General features: G+C 43.4%; 1 protein-coding gene across 2 annotated transcripts; it reads left to right on the top strand.

The window, feature by feature from the left end:
- Nucleotides 1-1,188: 1,188 nt before the first annotated feature.
- On the top strand, nucleotides 1,189-19,496 carry LOC115130133 (armadillo repeat-containing protein 1-like). 2 transcript variants are annotated; one of them, XM_029660929.2, is made up of 7 exons: nucleotides 1,189-1,604; nucleotides 2,543-2,751; nucleotides 6,112-6,203; nucleotides 12,837-13,029; nucleotides 13,658-13,774; nucleotides 13,889-13,936; nucleotides 16,836-19,496. In XM_029660929.2, exons 2-7 carry the CDS (start codon nucleotides 2,590-2,592, stop codon nucleotides 17,028-17,030), a joined length of 807 nt encoding a protein of 268 aa, XP_029516789.1. In that variant the 5' UTR covers nucleotides 1,189-1,604; nucleotides 2,543-2,589; the 3' UTR covers nucleotides 17,031-19,496. The 2 variants fall into 2 exon arrangements, with proteins under 2 accessions (XP_029516789.1, XP_029516788.1); XM_029660928.2 differs by having other exon boundaries at nucleotides 1,305-1,604; nucleotides 13,889-13,963.
- Nucleotides 19,497-23,686: the final 4,190 nt, after the last annotated feature.

Raw genomic sequence — 23,686 nt, 5'->3', positions numbered from 1 at the left:
AGTCCGTTCCATATTCGTATTAAGAGTACTGACCCTCACAGATCATTGGACAGAGACTCAAGCTGTCAGTCATTACAGTTAAAGGTTTTCCCATGTGCTAGTTTTTTGCCTTCCTCCAGTTATTTTTAAGTTGTTCATTTTATCTTATCCTAGCAATCATCCGACTTCTCTTTGTATTCATAATAGTGATGACAAGTTTTATACCTGCTTTTTTAGGACCCTCTGCCTTAAAGCTCTCAAAAGGCCCCCTGGCTGAGAATAAATGAAAATGTTGATTTGACAGTTCATATTCTTGTGTGGCTACTGCTTGTCTGCAACGGCTGACATGCAATAATGTGCTTGATATGCAATACTGTACTCTAAACCTCATTGCATATCGACCAGTGCAGACTGTAGCTAGTTATTGTGTGTAGACAGACAACTTGCCAGCATCCCTGACATACGTTAGCAAGTTGCTGCGTGTAAATAGCTAACGTAAATCCTAAACTGTCTGAAGTAATTTAACTAGCGAGGGACGAAAGACAGTAACTGTTGTTTTTTTGTTGTCTGTAAATATATATTGCGTGACAAACAACTTATAGTAGTTAGGTTAAGTATCTTGCCATAAACCTCTATTTCCATATGTACGCAAGCATAGTGAATGGTTTGGATACCTATAACATGTTAGTTAGCTACCGGCTAAACTAACTAGCAGTAGCTATCGAAACTTCTTCCTAACCAAGGGGTTGAATGTTCCGTGGTGTACAGTTGGTTAAACGAATCAACCAAAGGCTCACTGGGTTTTTAGCAGTAGCAAAGGCGAAATCATAGCTACATTCGTAGATCGAATTTGATCAAATAAAAACTTACTCGTGTCCTTACGACAACATCCAATAACAGCTTTATGTTCACCTCAAACAACCCTAAATGTTCACTTTTAAATCTCCTTCGTCCTGGCAAAGTGAGTAGGCGGGAACATGTTTATTTCTTGACGAATGGGTTGGTAGATTTGTTTTATAAACCAATAGGCATTGAGGAATCGTTTAGGTTGGGCGTGTACAATAACTTTATGATAATGTTATTGGTTGATTATAATGAATAGCAGCACATCAACTGACCACCTGCAGTATTGTCAGAAAGGAGGCAGACTTTGTTATTCGTTTTACGCCGTTAATGTAGCAAGTCTTGCATAACGTGGACAGTTGTGAAATGTCAAGTAACATTCATTAATTGTTAGTAGTTTACTGTCACTGTCTTTGTAGAATAATTTGGTCAATTACATTACATTCTTGAATACCGCTACATTCAATCAAGGTCGTGACAATTTGCTAACGTAAAACCTTTGATGAATGGCTCTTCGCCTTGTCGGTCACAACTGAACTGTCCAATCAGCTGTCTTCAAACTGAGACCGTGATGAATTCAATATGGACGTAAAATGTACCAGTTAGCCAGCTAGCTAGCTTTTTGCCGAAATTTTGTTAATAAACACGCTTCAGTTTTATTTCGATGTTGTGACGGAAACAGATGTATCTGCTTCTCACAACTGCTTAGTTTATTTTCAACCGCATTGTATTTGCGTTTTTAAAAATATAATTCAAACAGGGGAAGATCACTTGGAGAAAAGGTAATAATATGCTAACGATAACTAGCTAGATCTCTAGCCCAGCTCCTGCTTGTCCTGGGCGTGTTTTCAGATGTTCTGCGTAGACAACAATGCTACACAAGCAAGGTGAAGTTGCCAGCTAATGAGCAACTCTTGCAGTTCTGATAATAAACATGGATGGCCCTTCACTGTAATTATCCTGACAGTCTTAACCTGATAACTAGTTATGTGTTGTTGTTAGCTAGCTTGCGAACTATTTTAACTATTGCTTTTAGCTATTGGTCTTGCTTGCTACGCTATGTTTCATGTGCACGGAGGAGTGCAACTGCCTGGTTTATCAGAATAAAACCATGGGCGTTCTCAACAAAAAAAGATTAAGAACGCTATATTCACTTGGTTTTGGCCCATGGCATTAACGTTAGGCTAATTGGGCCTTTTGTTGCAGCCATAACATGTTAGCCTCCATAAAACGTTAGCGCCCTTATTTGCTATGCACATCTATCTTCACAATGGGCAGGGCCATATATCAGAACACTCTGCTGATACCATATCAGTAGCTAAATACATTGCTTTAACCTCTGTTATCATGTTTCAATGTGGACCTCCACGCTTTATTTGTCAGCCAAGTGTCCAAAGAAAGTTAGCTGTAGTTAGCTAGCTAGCTAGTTGACATAGCTATAAATATCGGTAGGTCTACACACCAAGATAATAATGGTAATGCATTTCAAGTGACCTGTCAAACTGATTGTTTTTCACAAATCACAATATGTTGCTCATATTGATTACAGTATTTGAACAGGTTGATACATCGTTACCATTTAATATTGACAGGTTGTTTTGGTCATGCAGTTTGCCAAAAATAAAAGCATTTAGAGACTTGTCACTGAAATGGATGTCATTGTAATTAATAGGTTTGGTACTGTACAGCTACATCTGACTTGATCCTATTATGTACACAGTGTGAAGAGGCTGGTTTGATGTGCACGGCACAGAGAGAGGAGGCACCATGAGTGGGGAGCTGGATGCGCTGACTGTGGTGAACCAGCTACGAGATCTTGCAGCTGACCCCCTCAACAGACGAGCCATAGTACAGGACAATGGCTGCTTACCAGGGCTCATCCTCTTTCTGGACCACCCCAACCCTCAGGTTGTCTACTCCGCATTATTGGTAAGGCTCATCCACCACCATTTGACTGTTTTGTTGGCAATGCATAAGGTCAGGAGTTTTTCCTGAACATATGACCTGGAAAAACTCCTGGCCCTATTATGCAGAAATGTGGCCTGCTCCTATGACACAATTATCAAAAGGAATTGGAACCGGGAAGAAGGACAGTCTAATCTTGAGTGCAACATGCGGTAAGTCATTCATAACCATCTGTCCGGTGGTGTCAGGTTAGGTTAGAGTGACGGTGCGAAGGGCAATCCCTCCCACTGTGTCGGCGCCAGGCAGGAACATTGATATTTACCCAGCAACATCTACAACAGGGTTTCCCAAACTTGGTCCTGCCCCCCCACCCCCGGGTGCACGTTTTGTTTCTTGCCCTAGCACTAAACAGGTGATTCAAGTAACCAACTCATCATCAAGCTTTGATTATTTGAATCAGCTGTGTAGTGCTAGGGCAAAAAACAACGTGCATTTCCAGACCCACATCAAACTTCTCCAATCCAAAGCTAAATCTAGAATTGGCTTCCTATTTCGCAACAAAGCATCCTTCAATCATGCTGCCAAACATACCCTTGTAAAACTGACCATCCTACCAATCCTCGACTTCGGCGATGTCATTTACAAAATAGCCTCCAATACCCTACTTACTTTGCCACCATGGCCTTTTTTTGCCTTTACTTCCCTTATCTCACCTCATTTGCTCACATCGTATATAAACTTGTTTATACTGTATTATTGACTGTATGTTTGTTTTATTCCATGTGTAACTCTGTGTCGTTGTATGTGTCAAATTGCTTTGCTTTATCTTGGCCAGGTCGCAATTGTAAATGAGAACTTGTTCTCAACTTGCCTACCTGGTTAAATAAAGGTGCAATAAAAAAATAAAAAATTAAACCAGGAGAGGCCTCAGGACCGAGTTTTGGAAACCCTCTTCTAGAAGAACCCTGTTCTAAAAGAACCCTGTAGAGGAACCAGGAGATTGGTGTCGTCTGGTGCCTGGTGTGGCTCTCTGATGCCAGGCTGTAATAATGTTAATTAAAACTAGTTGCAAAATAAACAAAAAAATATCAACAGGGTGAAAAAAGAAAAGTGGTAGGTTGCATCACCCATATCTGAGACTGCAACAAAAATACAGTTGTATTTTCTTGTAGCTACACGATCAACAATGTCAGTGTTTGAAGAAGAGTGTTCTCGGGCACATCTCCTAGGATACACACACACACACACACTTTATATAATTGTTCTTATTTAGTGGTGACCTGGACAGTGTACACTCAAAGCCTGTACTTGCTGCGAATGCAGTAAGCTAAGGTAAGTTGCTAGCTAGCATTAAACTTATCTTATAAAAAACAATCAATCATAATCACTAGTTAACTACACATGGTTGATGATATTACTAGTTTATCTAGCGTGTCCTGTGTTGCATATAATCAATGCAACGCTGGGGGATGATTTAACAAAAGCGCATTTGTGAAAAAAGAACAATCTTTGCATTACTATCTAACCATAAACACCCATGCCTTTCTTAAAATCAATACACAGAAGTATATATTTTTAAACCTGCATATTTAGCTAAATGAAATCCAAGTTAGCGACCAATATTAACCAGATGAAGTTATGTCACTTCTCTTGCGTTCATTGCACGCAGAGTCAGGGTATATGCAACAGTTTGGGCAGCCTGGCTCGTTGCGAACTAATTTGCCAGAATTTTACGTAATTAGTACATAACATTGAAGGTTGTACAATGTAACAGGAATATTTAGACTTAGGGATGCCACCTGTTTGATAAAATACCGAACGGTTCTGTATTTCTCTGAAATAATAAACGTTTTGTTTTAAAAATGATAGTTTCCGGATTCAACCTTATTAATGACCTAAGGCTCGTAGATCTGTGTGTTATTATGTTATAATTAAGTCTGATTTGATATTTGATAGAGCAGTCTGACTGAGCGATGGTAGGCAGCAGCAGGCTCGTAAGCATTCATTCAAACAGCACTTTCGTGAGTTTTGCCAGCAGCTCTTCGCAATGCTTCAAACATTGAGCTGTTTATGACTTCAAGCCTATCAACTCCCGAGATTAGGCTAGTGTAACCGATGTGAAATGGCTAGCTAGTTAGTGGGGTGCGCACTAATAGCATTTCAAACGTCACTCGCTCCGAGACTTGGAGTAGTTGTTCCCCTTGTTCTGCAAGGGACGCGGCTTTTGTGGAGCGATGGGTAACGATGCTTTGAGGGTGGCTGTTGTCGATGTGTTCCTGGTTCGAGCCCAGGTAGGGGCGAGGAGAGGGACGGAAGCGATAGTGTTACACTGGCAATACTAAAGAGCCTATAAGAACATCCAATAGTCAAAGGTATATGAACTACAAATGGTATAGAGAGAAATAGTCTTATAAATACCACATTAACTACAACCTAAAACCTCTTACCTTGGAATATTGAAGTCTCATGTTAAACTTTCATATGTTCTCATGTTCTGAGCAAGGGAACTTAAACATGAGCTTTTTTACATGGTACATATTGCACTTTTACTTTCTTCTCCAACACTTTGCATTATTTAAACCAAATTGAACATGTTTAATTATTTATTTGAGGCTAAATGGATTTTTATTGATGTATTATATTAAATTATAATAAGTGTTCATTCAGTATTGTTGTAATTGTCATTATTACAAATACATTTGAAAAATCATAATCGGTCGACCTCTACTTTAAAGTACTACTAAGTTGCTTTTTCAGCTATATGTACTTTACTATTTACACTTTTTTTACTTCTACATTCCTAAAGAAAATAAAATACTTTCTACTCCATACATTTTCACTGACACCCAAAAGTACTCATTCATTTTGATAGGAAAATGGTCCAATTCACTCACTTATCAAGAGAACATCCATGGTCATTCCTACTGTGTTTGTAAATAATGTCTGAGTGTGCCCCTGGCTATCCGTAAATAAATAAACAAGAATTGTGCCATCTCCATTGCTTAATATAAGGAATTTGAAATGATTTATACTCTTACTTTTGATACTTAAGTATATTTTAGTAATTCCATTTTCATTTGATACTTAATTATATTTCAAATCAAATACTTTTAGACTTTTACTCAAGTAGTATTTTACTGGATGACTCACTTTTACTTGAGTTGTTTTCTATTAAGGTATCTTTACTTCTACTCAAGTATGACATTTGAGTGCTTTTTCCATCACTGGCTCTCACTGCGCTTAAGTGGCTGGTTGGCTGCTCAGCTGTGATTGTGTGTATGCATCTTTGCCTGGCTGAGTTTTAACACACACACACATACACAACTAGAGAGAGTGATAGCCCTAGGTTTGTTTAAGCTGTAATGGTTTCCCTTGTCCTACCAGGCAGTGCGCTACCTTGCAGAATGTCGGTCCAACAGAGAGAAGATGAAGGGAGAGCTGGGCATGATGCTGAGTCTGCAGAATGTCATGCAGAAGTAAGTCCCCTACCTGTCACCGCACTGCACTGTATCGGACTGAGCACACACGCACTGCACTTTTCACTGAAAACCAGATCCTGATATTTCTCTTGTTTTCAGGGGACAATAATTGCCTCCGTGCCTGTCTGCAAATTTTCTTGACCGGAAGGTTATCTAAGGTTGCCATGTCAGGTTGAATTTGATCAATCTAGAATTAAAGTCTGCCGCTAAACAATTAATTAGCTGTTTCTGCACATTTAGGGATTTGATGCAACCTGCCACTTTTCAATTTTTTAAATTTGACCTTTATTTAACTTCTTGACGCACACATCCCGTTAGCGGGATCATTTTCCTCAACATCCTCTGAATTGCAGAGCGCCAAATTCAAATTAAATTACTAAAAATATTTAATTTTCATGAAATCACAAGTGCAATATAGCAAAACACAGCTTTGCTTGTTGTTAATCCACCTGGCGTTTCAGATTTCAAAAAAGCTTTTCGGCGAAAGCATACCAAGCATTTATGTAAGGTCATCTCTCTCAGCAGACAAAACATTACAAACAGCTAGCAGCAAAGTAGATTGGTCACCAAAGTCAGAAAAACAATCAAATGAATCGCTTACCTTTGATGATGTTCGGATGTTTGCACTCACGAGACTCCCAGTTAAACAATAAATGTTCCTTTTGTTCCATTAAGATGATTTTTCTTTAAAAAATAAAATTTAAAAAAAGATTATTTTTCTATCCAAAATACCTCCATTTGGTTGGCGCGTTATGTTCAGAAATCCACAGGCTCGAGCGGTCACGGCCATGCAGACACAAATTCCAAATGTCAAACGTTTTTTATAATCAATCCTCAGTTTGTTTTTACAATATATAATCGATAATATTTCAACCGGACCGTAGCTTCTTCAATAGGAGAGAGAGAGAGAAAAAGTCTGCTCCAAAACGTTGCTGGCACCCAGCCATCCACTGACGCGGTGTGATCTTTCTCGCTAATTTTTCAGAATAAAAGCCTGAAACTATGTCTAAAGACTGTTCACACCATGTGGAAGCCATAGGAAAAGGAATCTGGTTGATATCCCTTTAAATGGAGGGAAGGTATGCAATGGAACAGAGAGCTTTCAGGAAAGACAGCACTTGCGGGTTGGATTTTCCTCAGGTTTTCGCCAGCAATATTTGTTCTGTTATACTCACAGACAATATTTTGACCGTTTTGGAAACTTTAGAGTGTTTTCTATCCTAATCTGACAATTATATGCATATTCTAAATTCTGGGCCTGAGAAATAGGCAGTTTTGGGTACGTTTTTCATCCAAACATCAAAATACTGCCCCCTACACTCAACAAGCTAACTAGGCAAGTCAGTTAAGAACACATACTTATTTTCAATGATGACCTAGGAACAGTGGGTTAACTGCCTTGTTCAGGGGCAGAACCACAGATTTTTACCTTGTCAGGGGATTTGATCTTGCAACCTTCCAGGTTACTAGTCCAACACTCTAACCAGTAGGCTACCTGCCGCCCCGATCTAGTCAGTATCCCCACTTTTTTTTGTTAAATTTTGAATAATGTTAGGGTTGCCAGGTATTTTTCTCATGGACCGTTATCGGCTAAGCAGCTACACTTTCATCGCTGCATCTGTCTCTTCAAATAAATACATGTTAATGTCCATTAAATGCCCTTTAGTTAGGCATAAAACATGAAACATTGAATTTTCCTTCACTGTAAACTAGGCCTGGGAATTGCCAGGAACCTCACAATGCGATGTTATCACCATACTTTGTACCGATACGGTATGTATTGAGATTTTATACTGCGATTTTTATTGCAGTTTGATGTTCCAAACATATTGCTCACTATATGTCTGCTGCAGAGGGATATGAGAGGATGTTTTTTTTTATCAGTCATGGACAGAAAAGTGCTGAAAGCAACATGTTGGCTCACTATTTAAGAAGATGGGGAACCAGCTATAGCATGAAAAATACAGTTTTGGCGCAGGTACAGCCCACTAGCGTCAGCTAACGCTACCTAGCGGAAAAAAAAACAACTATTTGTTTTTACTAATTGATACTGAGTCAAAGTATGGATTTGTAATATCTTCCAAAATAATATTGTGATACCCCCCCCCCCCATCACTACTAAAAAAAAGATGGTTAAAAAGTATGCCCTCTGTTACCTTGCTAAATCAATATGGCTTCCACATTCTGGTCACCCAGTGGGGTCGCTAGACCTCCAGATAGGGTGGTTGTGTGCTCCCCCTCCTAGTGAGAGGAACTGGAGGGTGTGTGGTAAGTGACTGCTGTTTATGATTGGCTCTCAGAAGTGTGCCAGCGGTTGGCAGGCCTGGTATCAGGCTGTATGATCTTCTCCCAGGGCACAACCCTCTGTGAGACTGACCCTGGGCTAACCAGCCAGTCACTTCAGCTAGCAACAGGCCCTATCAAGATGGGTCCTGCGGTCACCCCGACTCCCTCTGCTCCCATTCCACACAGTGACTTTGTGTGGAGGTCATTAATGGCTGGAGAGACTGAACACAAGACTGAAGGGAAAGTCTAGCTAAGTTACCACTCCCAAGGCTCTGCATTGTTATTATTGGTACAGAGATTTAGCTTGTGAATGGAGCTTTGTCTAGTCCATTCACACAGAAGAACAATGTAATTTCGCCTGTCGCATATCAGTCCCCCCACACACACATTCTGAAATTACATTTTTGTCTGCCCCCAGTTTTATCATTGGAATGCGATACAAAATGAGGCAACGGTGTGCTTTAGGACCATGCAGATGCCTCCAAGCTGTCGTGTAGGCTGTTTGGAGTGTTTATTCAACTGGATTAAAACATATATATATACAATGTTATTTTTGTCGATGTTTGGTAGTCGAAGTCTACACCCCTTTGTCGGTGATAGGTCAACAGTAGGGGTGGGAACTATCGACAGGAGGATTCAATTAAGTGTTTGCTCTCTTTCAACTAGAGAGACACGGGTTAGAGCGTTAGACTGGTAACTGGAAGGTTGACAAAAGCTGACAAAAGCTCAGTCCGATGATGACCCTTTCTCCAAATCGATCCCGCTCCAGAGTACAGGCTTCAGTGTAACGCTCATTCCTTCGACAATAAACACGAATCCAACCATCACCCCTGGTGAGACAAAACCCCGACTCGTCAGTGAAGAGCACTTTTTGCCAGTCCTGTCTGGTGAGCACTGATGGAGTGATTGTGCGTTCCTGTTGTAACTCAGGCAGTTGTTGTAACTCAGGCAGTTGTTGTTGCCATCCTGTACCTGTCCCGCAGGCGTGATGTTCGGATGCACCGATACTGTGCAGCTGTTGTTATACGTGGTCTGCGAGGATGATCAGCTGTCCGTCCTGTCCCTGTAGAGCTGTCTTAGGCATCTCACAGTATGGACATTGCAATTTATTTCCCTGGCCACATCTACAGTCCTCATGCCTCCTTGCAGCATGCCTAAGGCACGTTCACACAGGGACCCTGGGCATCTTTCTTTTGGTGTTTTTCAGAGTCCGTAGAAAGGCCTCTTTAGTGTCCTAAGTTTTCATAACTGTGACCTTAATTGCCTACCGTCTGTAAGCTGTTAGTGTCTTAACGACCGTTCCACAGGTACATGTTCATTAATTGTTTATGGTTCATTGAACAAGCATGGGACACAGTGTTTAAAACCTTTACAATGAAGATCTGTGAAGTTATTTGAATTTTTACTAATTATCTTTGAAAGACAGGGTCCTGAAAAAGGGCTGTTTCTTTGTTGTTGCTGAGTTTACATCCAGTGAAGTTGTCTCATTGTTCTATCTGTGGTGATACCCCAGCACCTACAGGTCACAGGGCACGACTTCTGTCTGTGGATTGGTGGAATTTGTGGGTTGCCTTCAAAATAAGTCCCTTATTTAAAGTGATGCAAATTGAACAAATGGTGGAATCATGCCATATTTGGTCGAGATAATGCTAAACAAGTTTGCAATGTTTTTACATAATTTAATTAAACACATATTAATTTGACAATAAATAGAAAAAAAACTATTGAAATCCCACTGATGTATTAGACTGCATAATTGCATTGCGGGCATACTTATATTCACTGTGTACAGCCTTACCCCATTTCATGGGTGCACACTCCATGGGTATCGTCCTACTCAGTGACACCCACAGAACGCAACTATGTAGAGTTTACATAATATTAGTTCTAACTCGTACTGAAGGACTCTGAAACCACTGTGAAATGAGCCACATTAGCTGTGAACGTTCAATGCACATAGTAAGTTAACTGGTGAGCTAATGTGGCTTGTTTCAGAGTCCTGCAATAAAGCTGAGACGCTAATATTTGGGTAAACTTTACATAGTTATGATCAGTGGGTGTCGGAGTTGGCTGATCATCAGTTTCATGGGGGCACAATCCACAGGTAAGGCTGTACAGTGACCTCAGCTGACTGTAGGTTTCTGTCGGAGTAACCCTCTCAAGGTTCACTGTTTTATTGTTCACATTACTACATCTGTTATCTATTTTGTGTCTTTCTTTTTTAATGCAGGAGGTTGCAGGAGTTTGGCCCAAGCAAGTCTCCTCTTCTTATTGGTGTCCTTTAATAGTGATTTCTTTGCAACAAGTCAACCTGATTCACACAGTGTCTTCTGGACAGTTGACGTTGAGATGTTTGTTACTTTAACTCTGAAACATTTATTTGGCCTGTGATCTGAGGCTGGTAACTCTAATGAACTTATCATCTGCAGCAGAGGTAACTCTGGGTCTTCCTTTCCTGTGGCGGTCCTCATGAGAGCCAGTTTCATCATGAGTTTTTGGGACAGCACTTGAAGAATCTTTCAAAATTCTTGAAAACTTCCGGATTTACTGGCCTTCATGTCTTAAAGTAATGATGGAGTGTTGTTTCTCTTTGCTTATATGAGGTGTTCTTGCCATAATATGGACTTGGTCTTTTACCAAATAGGGCTGTCTTCTGTATACCACCCATACCTTGTCACAACACAACTGATTGATTCAAACGCATTAATAAGGAAATAAATTCCACAAATGAACTTTTAACAAGGCACCCCTTTTCATTGAAATGTATTCCATGTGACTACCTCATGAAGCTGGTTGAGAGAATGCCAAGAGTGTGCAAAGCTGTCATCAAAGCAAAGGGTGGCTACTTTGGAGATTCTCAAATATAAAATATATTTTGGTTAACACATTTTCGGTTACTACATTATTCCTTATGTGTTATTTCATAGTTTTGATGTCTTCACTATGTAGGAAATAGCAAAAAAATCAAACAAACCCTGGAATGAGTAGGTGTGTCCAGACTTTTGACTGGTACTGTATGTATGTGGACACCTTTAAATCCAGAATTGGAAGGCTGGTTTGCACAACTCAACTTTGCCAGACAACAGACGTCCTATCTGGTTATATTGGCTGAATGATGTCTTGGTGACATGTATAGTATTAGCCTGCAGGGGCATCCTGGGATCATCACAGTATGGCAGTACTGACCACGCATGTCTGTGTCGAGGAATACTGCTGTCCTCTAGCCATGCTCTGTCTCCACAAAGGAGACAATGTACTTATGTATGCTTTATAAATCATGATCAGTCTCTCTGATTCGACAGGAATTATTTACTTATGTCTACATTTTTCTGTTAAAGATGCACTATGTAGAAATAGCTCCGCCATTTCCTGGTTGCTAAATTTGTAATAGTTCTCCTAATTTCAGTTTGTGACCAAACAAATATAGTGTTGATAATCATTTTACCATCTAAACCACTGTGAAATATATTTTCCATAACCACACACATTGTATTTCTATCTGTTTTGAAGCTTGTTTTCAAAACCAAAGTAAAAGAGGCAAAAACCAATCTTTATCACGGGAAGCATAGACACCGCATACAGAACAGATCTACCAATTCTTAGACTTGCCTTCAATGAGTGACAGATCTAGAACACACATTTCCATGTGAATTTGATCAACAACAAAAAGAAGTGACACATTGCGGCTTTTAAATGACATTAGACTAATACTTTCATTAACAGTATTATTATTGAACCTTTTAGAGAGGGACGGAGACCTTAGTGAATGTATGGTCGTTTTATGAGTGTAGTGTGGTCATTTCTCCTCCTACGAGGCTGGCTATTTATACAGTGGAAAGGTTAGGTGGTGACAGGCCTGTCACACTGGCTCTCTGTCGGGGACCACCCCCCCCATCCCACCCTACCTCCTCCATGCAGCTGGACAGCTCTCTTACTGTGCGTCTGGCAATGACACTACTTGTAGAAATATCAACCACTCAGCCCAGTGGGCTCTGGGAGAGACTTGGACAGGCCCAGACCACAGGAGAGGACACCCAGCTGTAATGGAGACCACCGTTGTCGTGTTGCACAGAGGGGAAGAGTAGACATGGAAACTTTACTCTTTATGTGTCCACTTCCTTATTGACTTGGATTCATTGGTACCATCTTGCCCGGATTTGAAGAGAGGACTTGGACATGATGAAATAACATATGTAAAATCTCACACAGCAACTATGCCTTTGTTTGCTGAGACAACTGTCCACAAAAGTACTTGAACATTTTTAACCTTTTGATACTTAACCTCTCTTTCTCCCACCCTCTATTCTCCCCCTCCCACCTCTCTCCTCCCTAACCCTCCCTCAGGAGCACCTCCCCAGGGGAGACCAAGCTTCTGGCGTCTGAGATTTATGAGATTCTGCAGGCGGCTGGTAATGACCAGGCAGAGCAGGCCGAGGCTGAAGCCGCCTCCTGCAGACGCAAGGCCCACTTCTTCATGGGCTCCACCAACAAGCGGGCCATGACCGTGGTGCTGCACATCGACGGCCTGGACGACTCAGTGAGTGGATAGTGGTGTTTCCACATTGTACACACACAATCCCATAACACACCTGAGGAGAGCAGTTTGCCAGACCAACAGCCCAGGCTCCATTCCAAACTGGCTGCTTGCTTCATGACTTCTAGCCTTTAATGTGTCTCCTTGGGATGAAAACAGGTGAAAAAAATAGAATCGCTTTCTTTGTTATTGTGATAGGTTAACACAGTCGATAAGTCACCACCTCTAAGAACCCTTGAGTTCGGCATATTGTCGCCCTGTTGTCAATGTGACCACACAGTCTTAACACACATTGTCAAGTAATGTGGGTCAGTGTTGTAAATGTCAGCCATTGAACAGCAGGGTGTTGAGATTAAACCTGAACATCACACCACAGGAGAGCTGCACCTGTCCCTGATCACATTACACCAGACAGACAGCCTCAGTGACCAACACTCATACCACAAGACAATGGAAGATGGGCTCTTTTGACATTTCATGTCTATTACCGTGTTGCATATATCTATGCAACATTAAACCCCTTCATCTGAATAGAATGTGAAGGTTTACAGGGTTACTGGGTGACCATTTTATTTAAGACTGAATTGGTCTTGTCCTCTGCACAACTTCCCTTTCTCTCTCCATCCCTCAGACTCGTAGAAGTCTGTGTGAGGAGGCCCTACTGAAGATCCCAGGGGTGATCAGCTTCACCTTCCAGATGGCTGTGAAGAGGTGTGTGGTCAGGATACGCTCTGACCTCAAGGCTGAGGTGAGTTGCTCTCTCCACAATGTCATTCCATGGCACTGGGAAATAGATGAAGAACATCCCTTTTTTGATGACTTTGATCCTGTGATGAAGAACATCCATCTTTGTGTTCCTCAGGCGCTGGGCACGGCGATCAACTCCACCAAGGTGATGAAGGCTGCACAGGTAGTGAAGGGAGAGGATGGAGGAGAGGTAAATGGAGGGAGGGAGGGATAGTACTGTCAAATGAAATTACAACTCACTTTACAGTAAAACAATCAAATGAAGGTGAACAGAAGTTAATAATATAAAACAAAAGAATATTGAAATGATTGATTCAAGGCTGTGCTAAATAACTGTAAAATAATGTATTAATCTTCAGGCTAAAAGGGTTTTGAAACGTCATATAAAAAGCTCCACTGTGTCTGGCCCTCTTACCTGACAGGGCAAGTCATTGGGTTATTGTTGTGCTGTTGCAGCTTTGTAGGCATGGTAGAGCTCGTCTGTGTAGCTGCTGCGTGCTGGGAATATGTTTATATCCTGGTGTGCTTGGGATGGTAGCTTGATCACAGATGAATCTTGGTTATTTGGAGTGACACCATTAGCTGGTCATCTCTCTCTAACCTGAGGGGATTACTCACCGCCAGGTCACATGACCAATCCCAGCATGCCCTGGGAGCAGTGTGGCACGACACCATGTATCTTTGGGAAACTGCAACCCCGATCAGAGGAGAAGAGCCAGCAACAGAACTCCCACTCCCGGGAGATTTCTTCCTTTAGGTGCTCAATCATGGCCTGAAATGTCCCTCTCCAACACAAGCGACAGCTCCTCACTGACCTGCTGCTGTTCCTGTTATGTCCATCAGAGGGCAGAGCTGGTTCATTTATGTTTCAGAGATGACCCTGGAGAGGTAGAGGATAGCTTGAAATTGCCTGAGCAACGTGTTGTTTTGTCTGCACTGTTTTTGTCCCCCACAATGAAATCGGGGAGGGGACTGGATCTGTCTACGTCTGTATGTTCGTCACATGCACTATCTTAGACAGCACTGGCCTGATTTTGACGTAACTTCTGTGAATGATGCGTCTTGCCATAGAGATCTTACATTTACATAATTACACAGAATGTCAAGATGGTGGCACTATAACAAGTGATTGCAAATGCCAGCCTTGAAAGTTCACGCCACTCACCTCGTTTGACCTGAAGTCCTGAAATTCGGTGTATAGGTCCCTCTCCTCACAAAGGAACACATTTACCTCAGGGACCCATAAGGTCCGCCATGATGGATTTTAGCCTTTTAGAATTTTGTGAAAAAAACTTTCAACGCCAGTCCTCTGGCACCGAAGACTGATCTGCATGAAACTTCATATGCTGCTATGAACAAAGGTCCACCAACACACAATATTTTCCAGACTTGTACCTAAAACAACATGGCCACTATTGACCAATAAACATTAACGTGGGTGTGGTCTGGCACATAAATGCATATAATTCAGTCACAGATATTCATATTGTAAGAAAATTTGGTAAACATGTTGCAAAAACTGTCAAGGCTCAACATATGCAAGAACATTCATATCGACCACATGGTGGCACTATAGTGGGGACATATTTTATTACTACCAGTATAGTCTAGTTTGAATTGTTGTCACTAATTGGCCCAAGGGGTGGGGGCTGCATCATTTGTGGGGGATGACATGTTTACTGTTGCCTTGTTTAATTAAACCAGTTTGCCACTAGGCAGGGATTCTGAACAACTGTTGTCTATCTCTCTCACCCCCCTTCCTCCGTCTGTCCCACCCTCCCTTCCACCGTCCTTACGTCCCACCCTCTCCCTCTGTCTGTCCCACCCTCTCCCTCTGTCTGTCCCACCCTCCCTTCCACCGTCCTTACGTCCCACCCTCTCCCTCCGCCTCTCCCACCCTCCCTTCCACCGTCCTTACGTCCCACCCTCTCCCTCCGCCTGTCCCACCCTCCTTTCCACCGTCCTTACGTCCCACCCTCTCCCTCCGTCTGTCCCACCCTCTCCCTCCGTCTGTCCCACCCTCCCTTCCACCGTCCTTACGTCCCACCCTCTCCCTCCGTCTGTCCCCCTCCCTTCCACCGTCCTTACGTCCCACCCTCTCCCTCCGCCTCTCCCACCCTCCCTTCCACCGTCCTTACGTCCCACCCTCTCCCTCCGCCTGTCCCACCCTCCCTTCCACCGTCCTTACGCCCCACCCTCTCCCTCCGCCTGTCCCACCCTCCCTTCCACCGTCCTTACGTCCCACCCTCTCCCTCCGTCTGTCCCACCCTCCTTCCACCGTCCTTACATCCCACCCTCTCCCTCTGTCTGTCCCACCCTCCCTTCCACCGTCCTTACGTCCCACCCTCTCCCTCCGCCTGTCCCACCCTCCCTTCCACCGTCCTTACGTCCCACCCTCTCCCTCCGTCTGTCCCACCCTCCCTTCCACCGTCCTTACGTCCCACCCTCTCCCTCTGTCTGTCCCACCCTCTCCCTCTGTCTGTCCCACCCTCCCTTCCACCGTCCTTACGTCCCACCCTCTCCCTCTGTCTGTCCCACCCTCTCCCTCCGTCTGTCCCACCCTCCCTTCCACCGTCCTTACGTCCCACCCTCTCCCTCCGTCTGTCCCCCCTCCCTTCCACCGTCCTTACGTCCCACCCTCTCCCTCCGCCTGTCCCACCCTCCCTTCCACCGTCCTTACGTCCCACCCTCTCCCTCCGTCTGTCCCACCCTCCCTTCCACCGTCCTTACATCCCACCCTCTCCCTCTGTCTGTCCCACCCTCCCTTCCACCGTCCTTACGCCCCACCCTCTCCCTCCGTCTGTCCCACCCTCCCTTCCACCGTCCTTACGTCCCACCCTCTCCCTCCGTCTGTCCCACCCTCCCTTCCACCGTCCTTACGTCCCACCCTCTCCCTCCGTCTGTCCCACCCTCCCTTCCACCGTCCTTACTTCCCACCCTCTCCCTCCGCCTGTCCCACCCTCCCTTCCACCGTCCTTACGTCCCACCCTCTCCCTCCGTCTGTCCCACCCTCCCTTCCACCGTCCTTACGTCCCACCATCTCCCTCCGTCTGTCCCCCCAGCTGATGCTTCCATTCCAGGAGGGTGCGGAGGTGGTGGTGGTGGAGCACAACGTGGACGTCCCAGACTACCTGCCTGAGGAGGACAGCCCGTCTCAGGAGCAGGACAAGGCCGTGACCCGTGTGGGCTCCATCACAGATGGTGTGGGCTGGCTCAGCACCGCCGCCAACTTCCTGTCCCGCTCCTTCTACTGGTGACCACTTCCTGTGTCAGTACCCATCGTCACAACCCGAAACTACCAACTGACGGTCGGTCGCCTTAGCCCACCAGCCCTGCCTATCCCCTTCCCCGGTCATCCAGCCCTTCTACTCTCTAGTCCCTCTCAGCAGCCACACAGAGTACCACTCTGCTCAGTGTCTATATGGAGCACTGGACTGCCATGCGACCCTGAATAGGGTTGCAAAATTCCAGGAACATTCGATAAACTCCCTGGTTTTCCAGATATCCCGGTTGGAGGATTCCCGGAATCAGGAGGGAATAAGCAGGAAAGCTACCAGGATTTCTGGAATACCAGGTAATTTATTGAAAGTTCCTGGAATAACCTTCACTTGTATATAAGAGGAAATAAGCTAAGAACATGCTAGCTACTGTACCACAGGTAAAGCACTGCACACTAAATACACATTCAACCGTTACACGTTATGCACCTCACAAGCCATCGACGGAGGACTTCAGAATCAGCTTCTCTTCTTTTCCTTTAGAAAATGAGCTTTCTCTGGTGCCCGACGGTCCATCATCTCTTTGAAACCAAATTGCATTGTGGGAATGCATGGCATTGCATAGTCTTCTGAGTTGCAGCGATTGCATTGGATGATGCTGCGCTTGTGGAAATAGGTTATTTTTGTGCTTGAGTTTGAGTTCTCATCTTTTCCTCATTTAAAAAAAAAGAGGCTTTTTTCACCTTTTTCTGTCTTTTGCCAACCTCTCATTCACTTTTGGTTCCCTCATGTGGGGAGCCTGTTTAAAGCGTGCTGTAATTATTTTGTGTGTGCTGATCTTGCGCGTTGCCTTTCCTCAATCCTTTGTGTGTGCCTTTTTCATGCTTTGCTGCAATCTATTACTATTTAGTGGTCCATCTGAACTTTGCTCTAAACCTCTGAAGCCTTGTGAATAATGCCATCTCGGTCCTCTACGTCCGGAGCTTGTTTGCCCCAGCACGTCATGTCTCTCACAGGGAGATGTCATATCTGTCGTAAGGACACGAGACCCCAGCGAAGGCTGCGGTCCAGTCAGTCAAATGACACTAGCTTCCACATAGAGGACTGTTGATGCAGAAGGAAAAGGGACATCGCGATGGTTACGGTTCTACTATAGCCATCTGCATTGGTCCACTTGTTACCTCTTGTAAGTTTCCGAGGACTTGGGAATCCCTTGGTTGAACAGTACAGTAGAGGTGTGTTCAGACAGATCGTTGTTGTGATGTATTGACTGACATCCTGAATTTACTTCTTAGTTCTTTCCCCTTCTTCACGGTTTCTGTATAGCATTATCATATGGCGTTCTGAAAGGTCAGAGAGTAATCAACTAGGCCTAAATCATTGTAGTGGAGTAAAGTATCTCGCCCTAAATGTGTCTCTCAACCTAAAGCTCATCAACATCTTCACTATTGTGGCCCAGCCACTTTAATGTTTGTTTTACCCCCTTTTAGCCAGCTGTGTCCTTAAAACAAAGTACACACACACACACCATTGCTGCTGAGAGGAAGACTGTAGAGGTGTAAGCAGCATCGGGGGGTGGATATGTACATTTTGTAAATGGTTCCTGGTCTCCAATCTATGTTAATCTCTGTCCTGATTTCCGGAAGAAATCATGTATTTTTTTTTCTGTTACAGTTCAACTTCGTCTGCATTTTACTTTGTTGAAAAATGGCACAGAATATAATTTTCGATGTAGATAACACCCTTTATCAAGAGGCTTTGACTAATTTCCAATATATTTAAAGTATGATGATACTGTAGGTTCTTGCAGAGAACTGGTTTTGGATTGACTTAATTTTCTTTTGAGAGCCTTTCATGCCTGTAATCCTGCCTTCATGATCTCATCTGATTTGAGTGTGATTGACATGCATTGTGTAAAGGAAGTGCCGACCAGACAATGAATAGTCTCCTGCTTGAGGCCATACTCACAGCTCACATGGCTAGTCGAATAGTATGATTTAAAATGACCTCAAAGAATTAGCCTAATAACATATATCCACTAAAGTGAGTCTCTTATCTAGCACCAGCCCTCAAAAGTAGTGCTTACCAACAACAACGAACACGACAACAACAAGTCATAGGATGAAGTTGAGAAATCCTCAGTGTTATATTTAATCCCAATCCTTAGTCTTCCTTTTTTCTCTAACATCCACAGAATCCGTCAAGATTCGCACCATGGAGTTAATTGTAATGTATGTTATACCCCTTGTACTGTTTATCATCAATACTTGAATCCGTTATTTTGTCTCTGTTTAAATCCCCCATGTGATATGCAGTCCGTTTTTAATCCCACCCTATCCTTTAAACGCCACTGCATCAGGATGGCTGACAGAATCGTGTATCAAGTCCTCAGAATAGTAGCTTCTTCTCATATACAGTGTTTATCTGACATATAACGTAATATAATATATTGCAGATCTCAAAACAGTTCATTCCCAATTCAAAATATTAAAAAGAATTACAATTGTTTGCGTCTGTTGTGATGTCAGCAGTGTGTGTTGTGATGTCGGCCGTGTGTGTTGTGATGTCAGCAGTGTGTGTTGTGATGTCAGCAGTGTGTGTTGTGATGTCGGCCGTGTGTTGTCAAATCAAATTTTGTCACATGCGTTGAATACAACCGGTGTAGACCTTAAGGTGAAATGCTTACTTACAAGCCCTTAACCAACAATGCCGTTTTAATAAAAATAAGTGTTAAGTAAAAAATAAGTACAAAAAAAATAACATGGTTGGATAGTTAGAGCAGCAGCGAGGCTATAACAGTAGAGGCTATATGTACATGTAGGTAGAGGACAGCAGTGTGTTGTGGTGTCAGCAGAATGTTGTCAGTAGTGTGTTGTGATGTCAGCAGAATGTTGTCAGTAGTGTGTTGTGATGTCAGCAGAATGTTGTTGTCAGTAGTGTGTTGTGATGTCAGCAGAATGTTGTTGTCAGAAGTGTGTTGTGATGTCAGCAGAATGTTGTCGGTAGTGTGTTGTGATGTCAGCAGAATGTTGTTGTCAGTAGTGTGTTGTGATGTCAGCAGAATGTTGTTGTCAGAAGTGTGTTGTGATGTCAGCAGAATGTTGTTGTCAGAAGTGTGTTGTGATGTCAGCAGAATGTTGTTGTCAGAAGTGTGTTGTGATGTCAGCAGAATGTTGTCGATAGTGTGTTGTGATGTCAGCAGAAGAATGTTGTGATGTCAGCAGAATGTTGTTGTCAGTAGTGTGTTGTGATGTCAGCAGAATGTTGTTGTCAGTAGTGTGTTGTGATGTCAGCAGAATGTTGTTGTCAGTAGTGTGTTGTGATGTCAGCAGAATGTTGTTGTCAGAAGTGTGTTGTTGTCAGCAGAATGTTGTTGTCAGTCGTGTGTTGTGATGTCAGCCGAGTGTTGTTGTCAGTAGTGTGTTGTGATGTCAGCAGAATGTTGTCAGTAGTGTGTTGTGATGTCAGCAGAATGTTGTTGTCAGTAGTGTGTTGTGATGTCAGCAGAATGTTGTTGTCAGAAGTGTGTTGTGATGTCAGCAGAATGTTGTCGGTAGTGTGTTGTGATGTCAGCAGAATGTTGTTGTCAGTAGTGTGTTGTGATGTCAGCAGAATGTTGTTGTCAGAAGTGTGTTGTGATGTCAGCAGAATGTTGTTGTCAGAAGTGTGTTGTGATGTCAGCAGAATGTTGTTGTCAGAAGTGTGTTGTGATGTCAGCAGAATGTTGTTGTCAGTCGTGTGTTGTGATGTCAGCCGAGTGTTGTTGTCAGAAGTGTGTTGTGATGTCAGCAGAATGTTGTTGTCAGCAGAATGTTGTTGTCAGTAGTGTGTTGTGATGTCAGCAGAATGTTGTTGTCAGTCGTGTGTTGTGATGTCAGCCGAGTGTTGTTGTCAGAAGTGTGTTGTGATGTCAGCAGAATGTTGTTGTCAGCAGAATGTTGTTGTCAGTCGTGTGTTGTGATGTCAGCCGAGTGTTGTTGTCAGAAGTGTGTTGTGATGTCAGCAGAATGTTGTTGTCAGCAGAATGTTGTTGTCAGTAGTGTGTTGTGATGTCAGCAGAATGTTGTTGTCAGTAGTGTGTTGTGATGTCAGCAGAATGTTGTTGTCAGTAGTGTGTTGTGATGTCAGCAGAATGTTGTTGTCGGTAGTGTGTTGTGATGTCAGCAGAATGTTGTTGTCAGTAGTGTGTTGTGATGTCAGCAGAATGTTGTTGTCAGAAGTGTGTTGTGATGTCAGCAGAATGTTGTTGTCAGAAGTGTGTTGTGATGTCAGCAGAATGTTGTTGTCAGAAGTGTGTTGTGATGTCAGCAGAATGTTGTTGTCAGAAGTGTGTTGTGATGTCAGCAGAATGTTGTTGTCAGAAGTGTGTTGTGATGTCAGCCGAATGTTGTTGTCAGAAGTGTGTTGTGATGTCAGCAGAATGTTGTTGTCAGTCGTGTGTTGTGATGTCAGCCGAGTGTTGTTGTCAGAAGTGTGTTGTGATGTCAGCAGAATGTTGTTGTCAGCAGAATGTTGTTGTCAGTAGTGTGTTGTGATGTCAGCAGAATGTTGTCAGTCATGTGTTGTGATGTCAGCCGAGTGTTGTTGTCAGAAGTGTGTTGTGATGTCAGCAGAATGTTGTTGTCAGCAGAATGTTGTTGTCAGTCGTGTGTTGTGATGTCAGCCGAGTGTTGTTGTCAGAAGTGTGTTGTGATGTCACCAGAATGTTGTTGTCAGCAGAATGTTGTTGTCAGTAGTGTGTTGTGATGTCAGCAGAATGTTGTTGTCAGTAGTGTGTTGTGATGTCAGCAGAATGTTGTTGTCAGTAGTGTGTTGTGATGTCAGCAGAATGTTGTTGTCGGTAGTGTGTTGTGATGTCAGCAGAATGTTGTTGTCGGTAGTGTGTTGTGATGTCAGCAGAATGTTGTTGTCGGTAGTGTGTTGTGATGTCAGCAGAATGTTGTTGTCGGTAGTGTGTTGTGATGTCAGCAGAATGTTGTTGTCGGTAGTGTGTTGTGATGTCAGCAGAATGTTGTTGTCAGTAGTGTGTTGTGATGTCAGCAGAATGTTGTTGTCAGCAGAATGTTGTTGTCAGTCGTGTGTTGTGATGTCAGCCGAGTGTTGTTGTCAGTCATGTGTTGTGATGTCAGCCGAGTGTTGTTGTCAGAAGTGTGTTGTGATGTCAGCAGAATGTTGTTGTCAGCAGAATGTTGTTGTCAGCAGAATGTTGTTGTCAGCAGAATGTTGTTGTCAGTCGTGTGTTGTGATGTCAGCCGAGTGTTGTTGTCAGAAGTGTGTTGTGATGTCAGCAGAATGTTGTTGTCAGCAGAATGTTGTTGTCAGTAGTGTGTTGTGATGTCAGCAGAATGTTGTTGTCAGTAGTGTGTTGTGATGTCAGCAGAATGTTGTTGTCAGTAGTGTGTTGTGATGTCAGCAGAATGTTTTTGTCGGTAGTGTGTTGTGATGTCAGCAGAATGTTGTTGTCGGTAGTGTGTTGTGATGTCAGCAGAATGTTGTTGTCAGTAGTGTGTTGTGATGTCAGCAGAATGTTGTTGTCAGTCGTGTGTTGTGATGTCAGCAGAATGTTGTTGTCGGTAGTGTGTTGTGATGTCAGCAGAATGTTGTTGTCGGTAGTGTGTTGTGATGTCAGCAGAATGTTGTTGTCGGTAGTGTGTTGTGATGTCAGCAGAATGTTGTTGTCAGCAGAATGTTGTTGTCAGTAGTGTGTTGTGATGTCAGCAGAATGTTGTTGTCAGTAGTGTGTTGTGATGTCAGCAGAATGTTGTTGTCGGTAGTGTGTTGTGATGTCAGCAGAATGTTGTTGTCGGTAGTGTGTTGTGATGTCAGCAGAATGTTGTTGTCGGTAGTGTGTTGTGATGTCAGCAGAATGTTGTTGTCGGTAGTGTGTTGTGATGTCAGCAGAATGTTGTTGTCGGTAGTGTGTTGTGATGTCAGCAGAATGTTGTTGTCGGTAGTGTGTTGTGATGTCAGCAGAATGTTGTTGTCGGTAGTGTGTTGTGATGTCAGCAGAATGTTGTTGTCGGTAGTGTGTTGTGATGTCAGCAGAATGTTGTTGTCGGTAGTGTGTTGTGTTGTCAGCAGAATGTTGTTGTCAGAAGTGTGTTGTGATGTCAGCAGAATGTTGTTGTCAGAAGTGTGTTGTGATGTCAGCAGAATGTTGTTGTCAGTAGTGTGTTGTGATGTCAGCCGAGTGTGGGTTGTGATGCAGTATATATATATTTTTAACTGCATTGTTGGTTAGGAGCTCGTAAGTAAGCATTTCATCGTAATCGTCGCATTGACTAATACAATTTAATTTGATGTCAGCAGAGTGTGTGCTGTGATGACGATCCTCATTGGAAGGGAATACTTTGGCCTTGGCATGCAGTCCTCTACCATGGCCATAGTAGCTGTAAACCTGCTAGTGTTTCCAGATCAAAATGCTGAGGGTAGCCGAGAGAAAGGAGATATGATCAAATCTGTTTTCCTTGCAAGTGCAGAAATGTACTGCCATAGGACATCCCCCTGCTGTTACCGCAGCCTGGTCCACCTCCCCCGCTGTTACCGCAGCCTGATCCACCTCCCCCTGTTGTTACCGCAGCCTGGTCCTCCTCCCCCTGCTGTTACCGCAGCCTGGTCCACCTCCCCCTGCTGTTCCCCCAGCCAGGTCCATCTACCCAGCCTGGTCCACCTCCCCCTGCTGCTCCCCAGCCTAG

Source organism: Oncorhynchus nerka, linkage group LG6, assembly GCF_034236695.1.
Source record: "Oncorhynchus nerka isolate Pitt River linkage group LG6, Oner_Uvic_2.0, whole genome shotgun sequence".
Classification (NCBI taxonomy): Eukaryota; Metazoa; Chordata; class Actinopteri; order Salmoniformes; family Salmonidae; genus Oncorhynchus; species Oncorhynchus nerka.
This window is presented reverse-complemented; position numbering and strand designations above follow the sequence as displayed.